This window comes from Rasamsonia byssochlamydoides, assembly GCF_041956645.1.
Source record: "Rasamsonia byssochlamydoides strain NRRL 3658 unplaced genomic scaffold VTN77scaffold_73, whole genome shotgun sequence".
Taxonomy (NCBI): Eukaryota; Fungi; Ascomycota; class Eurotiomycetes; order Eurotiales; family Trichocomaceae; genus Rasamsonia; species Rasamsonia byssochlamydoides.
The window spans coordinates 69,311-82,596 of NW_027192456.1; the positions used below are offsets into that span (position 1 = coordinate 69,311).

A 13,286-nucleotide genomic window follows, 5' to 3' on the forward strand; every position below is an offset into this window, starting at 1 on the left:
GGACCGGCATACATCAATGTAACCTCGAAAAATTGTGGTTTGTCTCTTGATCCAAGAATACATAGTTCAGAAGTCAAGAGTTGACAGAGACCAAACCAACCAAACAAACATAAGGGGAAGAAAGGAGATAAGAGAAGAGAAGAGATAAATAAAGCCATACTCAGAAGTGGAGATTATATAATATAATATAATATCATCACTGAGGAAGGAACATCAGGGGTTGAAAAAGAAGAAAACCTGCATATCATGCATGCCCAAAGCGCGCCTGTCAACCAACCAACCAACCAACCAATCCATACATAATCTGTCTTGAGGCGCGCACACACGCCGAACCTATAACCAAACCGTGACTGAAGGGAGAAAAGGATTCATTTTAAGACAGTCCCAAGAAGAAGAAAGACAAGAACATAAAATCGATCGGCAGGTGCAGACATGATCGATTCCGCCACGTTGAATGCTCGTTATTTCCTTTCTCTGGCTTCACCCCCGCTAGCCTTCCACCAGATATCTCCTCCCCACCTCATGAGTCGTTCAACTGCCGCAGTGGGCGTGTCCAGCGCAGGTCGAATGTCCAAATAAAACACGGGTTCCCCCGTCGGCTCCGGCGGTCCCGAGTAGTAGTCAATGACGTACCGGACTTCCTTCGGACCAGAGGGGGTTTGACGAGAGACATACCAATCGTGTCGGTCGAAAGGTGGATCCGTACTGATAAAGAGTTAGTTCTGACTGACGCTGCTTGCTCGGATTGGGAATCAGTCTGCTTACCCAAACTTCGCCGGATACAGCCATCCCAGAGCCTGCAATATCCTCGCTTTCGGGGTGAGATCCTGGGGCCGGCCCTGGAACCTAATCAGACGCGGTTTTTCGTTCTCGTCCAACCGCTCTCTTGCGAGTTCCCTGGCCAAATTCTCGGATCCGCGCCGACATTTCTCCCATCCGTTCTTGAGACCCTTGGAGAAGATCTGCTCCCACTCCACGATTTCCGCCCAAGCGCCCTCGTTGAGGAAATTATGCACTGCGACCATCGACTCGACTGCATCCTGCGGCGTGTCGGTGTATCCCTTGCGCAGCATGGCGTTGTACATCTGCTGCGGGGATGGATACTCCCAGTTTCCAGCCCCTGGCTCCCCTCGGGGAATCGATGAGATTTCTCGCTCCACAGACAGGTCGACCGTCTGGTTGGGCGCCCGTTCCTGGGAGATGTGCGAGAACATGTAATTCAACGGATTCAGCTTGGAGATGGTCGACGAGGACGTTTCATGAGTCGGCGAGGATGCTGACGGAGACGACTTGGACGGTGGGACATAGAAAGGCGAATTGGGGGACCTGCTAACCGGACAGGGACTTTGTTGCACGCTCGCGTCATCGTGAGGACGAGGAGGCAAAGAGGTTGACTCTGATTTATGCATTGGACAACCGGGCTATTGTACAGTCAGATAGATATTCCAGATTCACGGGAGCACTGCCATAAACTCACTGGAGGAGAGGCATTGGACGGAGGCTTCGGTGTAGCAGCGGCCGGCCGCTGTTCCGCATCTGCCCAGAACCAACCCATTTTTTCTCTTTCTCTAAATTATGAGTTGTCTGAGTTCGTTAATATTATAACAAATAATGCAAATCCAGGGTAGAGGGCTGATGTGAGGTGGGAGCCAAGTCCCTGTATTTTTTTTCTTATCGTTTTTCAGGTTGACATCGGGAAACTTCAATTAACTAATCTTCCCGCCCGATTGATGCACATCGGCCCGCTCACGCGCCTCTTCCGGGTTCCCGCTCCGGCCCACTCCGAGGACTCTTCCATTCTATTTATTACTCAGTAATAGGACAATTTATTAATAGGACAATAGTTGCCATTCTCTAACGTTCCTCAAGTATTCGTCAAGCCAATTGTTTTCGTTATATACTTATATATATAGTTATATACTATGAGATCTTTACCGTATTGGCCTATGAGACATTATATGATCGATCATCCAAAACGTGATTTCGTCACCGCAATATCGTGTACGATTCGAGGAAGATATCCTCAGAAAATAAAAGATAAAGAACCAGAAAGCTGTTGAATACTAGGCGTCCACGTTTGCAAGTTCCAAATGGGCCATAGCCTCATTCCAGATAGGCCGCCAAACCGGATCGTGGAGATATGAGAGGTAAAAGTATCCCGTCATGATTTCAGCCACCTCTTCCCACCCCTTCCATCTCCGTGCAGCGATAACGTCAGCCAGACGGTTGACAAACCAAGGCCATTCAACTTGCCCGACTGAACCATGCGCAGCAATGAAGAGCGCCCATGCAAGCAAGTCCAAATAAGGAGGACGCATCTGCGTCAGCTCGCCGATGGTGAGGAAGTTGCTGATAGCTTGCTTCATATGCTTTGTCAGAGAGCGACCCAATCCAGTGGATGATGGAGACACGATAATGATTGAATTCAAAGAGCAGATGGCGGCCACTTGAGCAAGCCGTTCAGTCGGGTGGATATTCAACCCGCCGGATCCCGCATTGTTTCCGCTGAACGAACGATATGGATAGCTCAGCAACTCGTGCTCGACCTCACTGGTCTTTTTCAAGAGCAGCTGATAGTCCAGAGGGTCAAGTCCCTTGGGGTTTTGATTGCCAAGATGTTGAAGAAGAATAACATCTCGCAATCCATAGAGAGCATTGACCAACTGCAGACTGAGGTCTGGATTTCTGAAGAGTGCAATACCAAGATTGTTCAACTTTGACAACGGAGGTGGACATATCCGCTGTCGAACTTCCGGGTCAAGCGGTTTGGGTTCCCAGGGCAAAGGGAACACGGGCTTGGTCATAAGCCCCGTAGCAGCCTTTAGGTCGGTCCTATCTTGTCCGTCAGAACCTTTTTTTTTTCCCGAAAGCGAAAGAAGGAGCTTATTACGCTAGTATTGCGGTCACGAAGATAGAATTTCGAATACTGTCACTTGTGATGCCTCCTCGCAATTCCACCATCTTCTTTAGCCCTCGGAGATGTATCCTCGCTTCGTCAAAGAGGCCGACTATTAGCTGTTGACAGTTAGATTCTCGAACTAAACACGTAGAAAGAACAAATGGGCAAATCTAAATTATCAGGTTAGCAACAGATATGAGTCTCTTACCGCACTTGTGAGCAGGTTAATGATCGTATCAAAGGCCTCATGGCTGAGAGCTCGGGCAGGATCTCGCAATTTCTCATTCATCTCCCGTATGCATCTCGCTTTCATCAGGTAGTAATCGGGATCATAGAGAACCCGGTTGTCTTTATCGGAGGAATTGAGGAGATCCGAGTGCCGCCCGGTAAGAGCGGCTCGATGCGCAGCACTGATGGTCATCAAACCAAAGAAGCTGCCCGGATCGGTGAGAGAGGTTTTGACCATAACATTCAGCTTTTCTTCATCGCTTCGAGATGATTTCGTTTGCACAGGAAAAGTCATGGGAATGAAAACCGAGACGCCTTTTTCGATAGGTACGTAAGCGTCGTTAGACATTAAAGGGATATCATGAACGAAATAAAATTCACGTCTAGGGATGAAGAAAAAGCACAAGTGAAGATCATCAACCCAGCATGTTATTAAAGAAAGGAGGGAAAGAGAGAGAGAGCTTTGGACAGAGAACGAGACTTCAGGACTTTGTCAGAGTGTCATCAGAGAAGCTACCAGCTCTCCACGGATATATTAGTGTTGAAAACATAACGTTCGCTTTTGGGGCCACCGTTTTGATCTTTTGGTGGAATTTGATAGCTCTAATCTTAACGATTGCATAGGACAGATTGCAAGACTCTTGGGAGGGCAAGTCTGAACCAGAATCCATCTGATGGGTCCAGACTAAAGAAAATTCTTTGAAGAAAATTCTCTAACTTACAATATTGTACTAGTTTTTGTGTCATCGTTGGTAACTCAGTCGCGCCAGGTAAGGTACAGAACGGATCCAGGAACCAAGCATTTGGGACTCTCGAAGTGGGGGATGTGACTTGGCTCGTACTATGTCGTGGCTTTGATCTGACCAGATCTAAATTCGGTTCTGACGACGATGAGTCTGCAGTCGAGCTTCTCAATGGCAGCTTACGGTTATTCGAAGACTTCGAGGCCGGTTTGTCACCGGCGCCGGCTCGATTTCGATCCTCGCGCTTTGAGACTCTCTTCAGTCCGGCCAGTCGCTCACGGCGCCGGACGTCGCGCATGACATGAGAGCGGATCGCCTTGCGCGCATTAGCATCTTTGATGCGTTTAGACGCCAAGTCATCGTCATGATCGATGAACGTAAATGACGGACGATCCGATGGCTTTTGCGACTTGGAGGATGCTCCTAAAGCCGTCGAATAAGCTCAAGGAGAATATGGTTAGCTTCGCAGATCCGTCCAAACTCTAGAGTCTCCCGAATAGGCATTTGTTGATAAAGTAGTTATTCCTGGATGGGGAAGCATGTCCCGCATGCCACATTATTGTGGAGAGAAGAAATGGAACCAATTTCTCTGTAATTTTTCGTCTCCGCAGCGGGGGAGCTTGCTTCTGGAGAACGTGCCAGACGCACCCTTTCATTCTCCGACGGGAGCAGGCCAGAATAGAACTTCAGAAAGATGGAGGACGAACCTTGATTGGAACGACGAGCAGTAGTGCTCGAAGGAGCTTTCTCTGAAGCCTGAAGTCGACTCTCCATCACCGTCATGGAGTCGCAGCCACGACCCCGGGGGCCGCAGGCGGCTGGGTGTGATCACGGTCACACTCGGGCAGGGCAAAAGCCGTGGAAGAGACACGAGCAGGCCGACCGGCGCACAGAACCTCAGAGGATCACTCTCACGGCAGCGACACCGCGAGACGGGTCCAGAGGGACGAGTGACGAATGGATGCAGTACCCAAGGGGGTTGGTCTCTTCAAAGCGATGATTATTATTGATGGGGAGCGTACGGAGCACAGTAGCAGCGGTTAGGAGAGGCGGGGAGACCAGCACAACCCCAATCGAGTTATCGGAGGATTGCAAGCGCCACAGACTAACGCTCAACAAAGAATACAAGTCTGCGCTTGGCGTCTCAGGGTGCAGACACTGCAGAGACTCCGAATTCTCGGGTTGCACTGGCAGCACTGCACAGCAGATTGACACATCCTTGCTGAGCATACTGCCGCTGCAAGTAATATATATAGTCCTAGCTACCCACAATCCCTGCATCTCATATGATGATGGCGGTGTTGATCTGAAAGTTGAGATATGGCAATCTCCTGAGAAGGTATCCTTTCTCCTTTTTCATACAACGATTTAGTGACTTTCTATCTCTGGTGATTGACGAGGCCATCTCTGGACACAACTGATATATACATATCTGTTTCACGAAGAAATATCTCGAACAACTGGACATCATACTTATTACTCAAAAATGAGTCAAAGGGAGAAAAGAAAGCACTACCTCTGGAAAACGCCAATCCTCTCAGACGCCATGTCCTTGTACCAATGAAAGGAAAGAGCAGTTAATGTATGTCGCTTGGCCACGAAAATGGTCCTGACCTATAAGCCAAGGGAGATGGTCCCAGCTACACCATAAGCTGTATTATCCTCTTTTCCTTACCACATCATCCCTGAATATCCCGAAACATCCTCGAAAGGAGTGCATATCCAAAGACCAAAGCGAGCCCTACCAAGACCTTGTGTCGTCGAATCCAGCTCTGACCGGCTTCCCGCGCTACCTGCCCTCCTTCCATGACCGCTCCCAAACGCGGACCACTTCCATTTGGACGTCTACGAAATGCGGATGTTTCGGGCGAGCAATTGGTCGTGGCGGCAGTATTAGGATCGGGCATGACTTGCCCAGTGGCCACATCGATCCGGTTCTCCTTCATCCACTTCCAATTTTCTTGATCCAGTTCCGGCCACTCGGTACGGAACTTCAACCCTCCATCGCCGGCTTTGATATTGTTGATTCCTTTGCTGGTGGCATTGACTCCGGGAGCCATATTGGCGTATGATCCTCCCCCGGTCGAATTCCACCACCTCGATCGCGCCGCATAGAGCCTGCGTTCACTGTCCGATGCGCTGACACTTCCGGTAGTCATCTCCTCGCTCGTCATGAAGGATAGCAGGCCGATCAAAATAGTGGACACCTCCCATGCCGGGTTAAAGGATTTCGGGTGGAAATCGCTGATACTAAGGCAAAGTCGCGTAGACGGCTGGAAGCGGCCGCTAGGAGTGTGCATACGTATTGCCGGAGGTGCAAAGGGATATTCGGGAGGGAAGATCAACGTGCCCCAATACTGGCCATTTTCATATGGAGTCTTTGGCGGGCCCGTGAGTATGTAGTGCCATCTAACCAGGATCAGTACATCTGAATCAACGATAGAACGATCTCAAGCATCACCTACTCCAAGATGTTTGACTCCGAAGGATGTGCGACAATGTAAGGTGGAGGATTCTTTTGTATATTTTGGTATTCGCGCGTAAGCTACAGTTTCAGTCAGCATCTTCAATAGTTACAAATCATATTGAGCTACTCACCCGTTTGTGAGCTGCCTTGGTCGCCATTTTGCTATCGTAGCAGCGCCGTCGGGCTGGAGGCGTGAGTGAGAGTGCTGTGATGCAATAAGGAATGCAGCAGGTATGTACTATTCCAGTGGGATTCTAGCACAAGATAAGCTCAAGATCTTGTGGCAGTAAGTTCCAAAATGACTCAGGAGTCGATTGACGGTGTGAAGTCTATCAGGAAGTGTCAACAGTCGGGGACTGGAGATGTCGTTAATTCATAAGGGCGCAGCTGGCTGGACTTGGAGAACTGTCCCGATTGGGCAAGGTCGATGCATGGAGTTGGCGGCAATGCGGCATGCAGCCAACACAGGCTCGGATCACGTGTGTCCGGCTTCATCTCGGGTATTGCGCATAGCAAAGGCAGTCGACGGCGACGTGCTCAGCTTTGGTGTGCCATTGTAGCCGCCACAATGGCTTCTGCGCTCTCAAGTGATGATGACGATGTACAACTGCCTGTCTCCTTGCTTCTGTGCTGATTTTGTAGTGTCCAAATAGAACTCTACTAATACAGTGCGCGGACATCTAGATCTTCGCCCGGTTGCAAAAGCCCACTGACCCGAAGGTGTTGGAGGAGCGGCAACAAGCCGTGAATGAGAGGATTCATGCGATCTACCAGAAAGCACAGGCCCGTCTTGCAGAGTTGGTAAAGCTTTCCCCTTTCCTTGCCGTGAAAAAAAAAAACAGATGTCTATGGTTGAAGAAACTCCATTCTCTGACTCTATTCATCAGATCGACCAAAACTCAACACTGCCATGCACCATCTCCCGAATTGAGATTCTGAATGCATCTCATACACGAAAAGGGTTTCTAGAGCGCATCTTTAGCCCGCTGCTCAGTGCTAATCAGGACAAACCCTACACGCTTTCGGAAGCTTTGCGGGAAGTGTCCATCAGAGCAGACAAACTCAACCGGTTTGGTAGGAACTCTTTGTGCCTTAGTTTTCTAGCCTTTGCCCCCTCCGACTGACCATACAAGACATTTTTCACCAGCCAATCTCGATCTTTTTGGACAAGCCTTCAGATCCAAATGCTCTACCAACAGACCTCGATGTCTATCTGTCTGTTCGTGAAAAGTCGCGGATCCTATTGAAGACTGGAACCGATCTCGGAAATGCTGAGGGTTCAGCTTACGCCAATCTCCTCTGGCGTAACATTTTTGGTGGTGCGGAGTCCTTGAATTTCAACGCATCCTTAGGGACGCGAACAAGATCCGCCTACCAAGCAGCATTTGAGACACCGATTCTAAGTGACCCGGATTTCCGCTGGGAGATTGGTGGCATCGCAAGTGCTACGCAGAAGCCGTGGGCCAGCCATGAGGAAGTTCTCAAGGGAGGATGGACCAAGCTCCGGTGGCAGAGTCCGTCCGGCCATCGACACGAGATCGGCTATAATGGTTTCTGGAGACAGGTTACTGGGTTGGCCGGAAATGCTGCCTTGACCGTTCGCGGAGATGCGGGCGACAGCGTGAAGAGCAGTGTTTTCCACACCTGGGTCCGGGATGGGAGGAACCATCCCCTTCTTCCGTCAAGTGGTATTTATGTCAAAACTCTCAATGAGATCGCTGGCTGGGGACCCCTGAAAGGAGATGTATCGTTCTGGAAATCGGAGATCGAAGCCCAAGGAGCCGTGCCTATTCCCATTCCAGGGATCAAAGGAGATAGCGGAGTCAGCTTCACGACCGGGTTCCGAGCCGGGTTGCTTTGCCCCCTCAACCTCGACTCAAACCCCAGACCTCAACCTTCTCGCATTAATGACCGCTTCCTACTGGGAGGTCCGACCGATGTTCGTGGGTTCCGTCAGAGTGGCCTTGGTCCTCATGAAGGAAACGATGCTGTCGGCGGCGACGTTTACGCTGCAGGGAGCGCCAATCTCTTGGTTCCTCTGCCCCGCGTGGGTGCCGACAAGCCATTGCGACTACAGGCGTTTGTGAATGGAGGCCGACTGCTGGCTTTGCGTACTTCCCAGAAGGGCACGCCGACGACCAGCGAGGAGGTGAAGGATGCCATGATCTCTACGCTCTCAGAGCTAAGCCACGGTCTCCCCAGCGTCGCCGCGGGAATCGGACTGGTGTACGCGCATCCCGTTGCTCGGTTTGAGCTGAACTTTTCTCTCCCTCTGATCCTGCGCAAGGGTGAAGAAGGAAGAAAGGGACTCCAGCTTGGAATTGGTATCAACTTTTTGTAAAATACGCATGTCAGCAATCAGCATTGTAGCATGGAGTATTGAATAGATTCTTTCCCCTTCTATCTCTGTCTCTCTCCCTTTCTTTTTTCTATCTCTCTTATTTTTTACCCCTACCATTTTTACTTCTCACATTCCTATTTGCTGCATTTACCACGTCGGATAAAAAGCTGTTTCTCGAACAAACAGTGGTGGTTGACGTAGGCTGTAGAACGGAAGTCACTAATATGGCAGGTGATCCAACCAACTGGGATGTTTATTGCGGACAGGCCCAGGTGTCTGCTCCACAACCACCAACTCAACTCACTTGATACTTGCATTCCTCCGAAGCTGCCACCTCGTCAGATTAGATAACCCACCTTACTCCCAACCAGTGCTTTAGCAAACTGTCGAGAGCAGCTGGAATTGTCTCTATTCTTAAAACCTTTTTTTTTTGCCGTGTCAGTCTACACTTCTCATTCGCGTCGCCTTAACGAACGGTTGTTACCAACACCCCCAGGCCGCGATGGCCCAGTACTATCAACAACAACCTTACGGGGCCCAGTCCTCTGCCCAGAATCTTCAGTTCTACCCTTCCTCATATTCCGTGTCGGGCCATACGACCCCGTCGCAAGCTTCATACGGTGGTTACGGCGTTTCTCCTAACCAGGCGCAGGCATATCCTGCCGGAGGAGGAGGAGGCTATGGCGGGTTTGGAAATGCTGGTCCCGGCGTAACTGGGAGGATGGGAGAGCAGGGTGGGTTGAGGACTGGATGGTTGGCTGCATTTGGAACGGAGGGATATGAAGGGGAGCCGCCGCTACTAGAAGAATTGGGGGTGAACTTTGAGCACATCAGGACAAAGGTTGGTTTCGAATACCCCGTATCCGTATCCCGGTTTTGATGGCAGTGGATCAACGTTTTGTGTGTCGAGACGAGACCAAGGCTGATTTATGAGTTGGTGAACTTTTCCAGACCTTGACGGTTTTGAACCCCTTCGCGCAGATTGACCAGCATCTTATGGATGACAGTGACCTCTACGGCGCTATCCTCTACATTCTCCTATACGGCACCTTCCTCCTGCTCTCGGGCAAGGTCTTCTATGGGTATATCTACGGCGTCGCCGTCTTCGGCACTCTGGCGCTCCATCTCATCCTCAGCCTGATGTCCCCAACTCTTGATCCAGCATCATCATCACCTATCCCCAACGCCGCCGATCCGAACAACTACGACCCGCACCACAAACCGCCCACTTCGTCTGGAAGCAGCTCGGCGGGACACTTCTCCTCGACCTTGACTTTTCCTCGGTCCGCTAGCGTTCTGGGATATTGCTTCCTCCCGCTTGTGTTGACGAGTCTGGTCGGGATCTTGATCCCCATGGATACCATGTTCGGCTACCTCCTGACGACGGCCGCCGTTGGGTGGTGCACGTACAGCAGTTCGGGCATGTTCTGTGCGGTCGGAAGGATGCGCGGGATGAGGGGACTGGTCGCGTACCCGTTGGCGTTGTTCTATGTCGTCTTTGGGATCATGGGCATTTTTTCGTCGAGGGGCAGTGGTACACTAGCCGCGAGGACGGGCTCTACATAAAAACATACATAGAATTTCACTGGCATCGCATCTATCATGTCAAGCCCATGCCAAATATCATTCAATATCATTCCATCATGATGACACCGTTGCAGACACAGTGTATTATGCACCAGATATCCATCTACGTGAAGAAATATATATGTCTATTTTCAAACAAATGGCCATTTATATCCCTGTGTTTTTAGATTCGCCCTTTCTAGGCGCCCACCCTTGTAGCCAATCCCTTGCCTTGTCCAAGTCACCCGCAGCAGCCTCGACAGCCGCAATGCACCACTCAATATCATATACTCCCTCGGCAGCAATCATTTCCGCGAGAATACGTCGTTGCTGGCTCGTTTCGTCTGTGCAGAAATAAAATGGTGCGGTGTTGGCGACCCCAGGCTTCACGGTAATGGCGTCAACCAAGGGTTTGACGATATCCAAAATCTCTTTGGACCCGGACGGTAGGTTCGATGTTGGTGATGTCGTCTGCTGCTGCTGCCCCGTTTTGCAATACCGGTTGCGACACCAAGGTTTCCCACATCCAGTCAACATCTGCGACAGATACCGCCGCTCAATGCGCCGACGAAGAGCTTTGCCTTCCGGGTCATGAGTGTCCGCATAAAGAGGACCGAAGCAAATGCCGCACAGGCCAAGGGAGTCGTAGGTTGCTTTATTGGAGGAGCCCAGTAATGTACGGCCGCAATTCTCATTTTTACAAATTGCAGGCGGCGGTCGAGACAGCCGCTCTAAATCGTGATGGCGAAGATGAGTCTTCATATCGCGAAGCCTGATGATCTTGTTGCACAGATGGCACTCCGTGGTACGACCCCCATCGATGAGCTCGTGAGGCGTCAGGCCGGACAATAATACTTCGGGTTCAGTGACGTCCGGGTCTGAATCGCCCTGCTGTGGGACGACGAGGTGACAAAATTGACAAAGAATGAGCTTCCCGGGACAAGTCGTCGTCCGATGGTGGGCGAGACCTGGTAAATTCGGAGCCACAAACGAACAGTTGGCGCATGAATAAGATGTGTGGCTAACAATGTCATGTTTTGCCTTGCTCAAGATATCATTTCCATAGGAATTGTCATCTGGACAATGCCAATGATTCTGCCATTCTGCAGAGGTTTTTTGAAACACATTCTTGCATTTCGGGCAGAAGACATTGTTTCGAAAACAAAAGTTCTCATGCAGAAACAAGGTCCTTTTCGGGACCCATTGGTGACAATTCTTGCACTGAACTTCTTCGGGGTCGTGAGAAATTGAGGCTTCATCTTTCTCCTTTTCATCGGCCAGATAGGTCTTCGTAACCCGCAGGTTGTACTGCAATGGCCCCTTCCGGTCATCCCTGTCACCGCCCTTCGAGTCCTCCGGCACAGGAAATGCATGCACTGAAATGTATAAAGCCTCGGCATCCACCAACTCGATATTCGTTGGCTGTATTTTGAGCCGCTTGGGGGACCTCGTCGACAGATCCCCAAACACATGCTCATCGTCTCTTGGACGGGCCCTTTGCCGCGACGAAAAAGGACTGACCAAGAGATCGAGATCCGCACCATCAGCGGCCTCAAGTTCAACAGCAAGACCAGCTTCGCGATCCCACTCGCGCAGTTCATAGTCCACATATTCCCCTCTCCGAACCTGACCGATGATCTCTTGACCCAGCGAAATAGGCCCACCTAGTGAGCTTCCTTCAGTTGTCCCAGGCGGACGAGAGGCCTTTTCCAACCGTCTCTTTAGGGTTTCCCGAGCTTGTTCCTCATTCAAAGGTTCAATGTCGACCTCCAGATCGGTGTCTACAATGCAAATTGCATCCCCTTCTGGCAACACCTTGTCCACCAGGAATCGAAAGTCTCCATGGCGACCTCCGGCAACTGTAAGGAGCTCTCCAGTCGTCAAAGTCGTAAAGTTATCTCGCAGATGGCGTTCCAGGAGCGCCTTCCAGTCCTCGGGATCGTAGCCCGCTTCCAGCGGGCGCAGGCGGACGTAGGTGCCCTTTGGTAATTGTTTCGCATGGACTGTTACCGTTGGAAACAAATCTTGCGGCATCTCACCTGCCCCGCCATCGGTACCCCGCAGGAAATCACCATCTTCCAAGCCCAGAGCATGTCGCAGAAAACTGCTCAGACTGACTTCGCCGTCCTTTGCCGAAAATTCCCGGATGCCAGCATAGACAATCCGGCTGTTCTGTGGATTGACGATGCGAAAGGTGAGCGGGTGGGGGAGTTGTGGTTGGCGGCGGGTGGAAGTCAGCGCCGCTCGAGCTCGGGCTTCGGCGGCGAAAGTGTATGGATTGAAAGGATCAAAACTGGATGTGTGATTTACATGGGAGGAGCTAACCTCCTCTACTACCGGTGCAGCAGTGAGAAGTTGTTCCAGAGCCGACTGAGGCAGGAGAATCTTGTCTCCTGGCAGCTTCGGTGTTCGTACGGGTGGAGTGACGGTTAGCTGCGTGGACCATGTCAACGAGTTAGAATTCACATCGGTAGCCATTATAATATCCTCAGCTAGGTCGGAAGATGGTCTTCATGAAGGGGAAACGAATGACCGAAGGATGCATCACGTTCGCATCTTCGATATCAAGTTCGAGAAGAGTGGGTTTTTGAAGCTCGAGTGGGGAAAAATGATGCGCGTGGTGCATTCTGGAAGGTGCTCCGCATCCTTATCTTATCTAATGATTCTGCACTTGAAGACGTCCGCACACAGGAAATGGAAGAGAAAAATGAAGACACTGGTATAGGCTACCACATTCTTCTGTTACTTGACAAAGATTCTTACAAATCCAAATTGTATGCTGAGTCAATGCGTATAACGCCGAAATATAGTATAACCAAAAATAGCAAACAAGAGCTGAGAGATAAACATAAACGCCACCATAACAGCACGCAGTCCCCAAACGCCACATCAGCGCCATATAAAGATACCCACAAATCTGCAGTTTGAGATGGTGATTTGCTACCCACTTAATTCCATGAGAGAAGAGGGAGGCTCCGACATCCTTGCTAGAAAAAATTTACCGAGGCCGTATGGGTAGCGACAATATTCTTGAGACAAGAC

At 50.5% G+C, this 13,286-nt stretch overlaps 6 protein-coding genes across 6 annotated transcripts; 2 read left to right on the plus strand and 4 right to left on the minus strand.

Annotated features, from left to right (window-relative positions):
• Window positions 1-461: 461 nt before the first annotated feature.
• Window positions 462-1,555, minus strand: VTN77DRAFT_8508 (uncharacterized protein; the record flags this gene model as incomplete). Its single annotated transcript, XM_069425013.1, has 3 exons — window positions 462-705; window positions 766-1,421; window positions 1,478-1,555. 3 exons carry the CDS (start codon window positions 1,553-1,555, stop codon window positions 462-464), a joined length of 978 nt encoding a protein of 325 aa, XP_069274600.1.
• Window positions 1,556-2,063: 508 nt separating this feature from the next.
• VTN77DRAFT_8509 (uncharacterized protein) lies at window positions 2,064-4,653 on the minus strand (the record flags this gene model as incomplete). The annotated part of the gene is made up of 5 exons (XM_069425014.1): window positions 2,064-2,832; window positions 2,891-3,015; window positions 3,108-3,442; window positions 3,850-4,293; window positions 4,578-4,653. 5 exons carry the CDS (start codon window positions 4,651-4,653, stop codon window positions 2,064-2,066), a joined length of 1,749 nt encoding a protein of 582 aa, XP_069274601.1.
• Window positions 4,654-5,549: 896 nt separating this feature from the next.
• On the minus strand, window positions 5,550-6,495 carry VTN77DRAFT_8510 (uncharacterized protein; the record flags this gene model as incomplete). Its single annotated transcript, XM_069425016.1, has 3 exons — window positions 5,550-6,279; window positions 6,336-6,415; window positions 6,469-6,495. 3 exons carry the CDS (start codon window positions 6,493-6,495, stop codon window positions 5,550-5,552), a joined length of 837 nt encoding a protein of 278 aa, XP_069274602.1.
• Window positions 6,496-6,905: 410 nt separating this feature from the next.
• VTN77DRAFT_8511 (uncharacterized protein) lies at window positions 6,906-8,678 on the plus strand (the record flags this gene model as incomplete). The annotated part of the gene is made up of 4 exons (XM_069425017.1): window positions 6,906-6,938; window positions 7,022-7,138; window positions 7,225-7,411; window positions 7,471-8,678. 4 exons carry the CDS (start codon window positions 6,906-6,908, stop codon window positions 8,676-8,678), a joined length of 1,545 nt encoding a protein of 514 aa, XP_069274603.1.
• Window positions 8,679-9,180: 502 nt separating this feature from the next.
• VTN77DRAFT_8512 (uncharacterized protein) lies at window positions 9,181-10,244 on the plus strand (the record flags this gene model as incomplete). The annotated part of the gene is made up of 2 exons (XM_069425018.1): window positions 9,181-9,519; window positions 9,630-10,244. The coding sequence occupies 2 exons, from the start codon at window positions 9,181-9,183 to the stop codon at window positions 10,242-10,244; spliced, it is 954 nt and encodes a 317-aa protein (XP_069274604.1).
• Window positions 10,245-10,412: 168 nt separating this feature from the next.
• Window positions 10,413-12,722, minus strand: VTN77DRAFT_8513 (uncharacterized protein; the record flags this gene model as incomplete). Its single annotated transcript, XM_069425019.1, has 1 exon — window positions 10,413-12,722. The coding sequence occupies one exon, from the start codon at window positions 12,720-12,722 to the stop codon at window positions 10,413-10,415; it is 2,310 nt and encodes a 769-aa protein (XP_069274605.1).
• Between the last annotated feature and the right edge of the window lie 564 nt (window positions 12,723-13,286).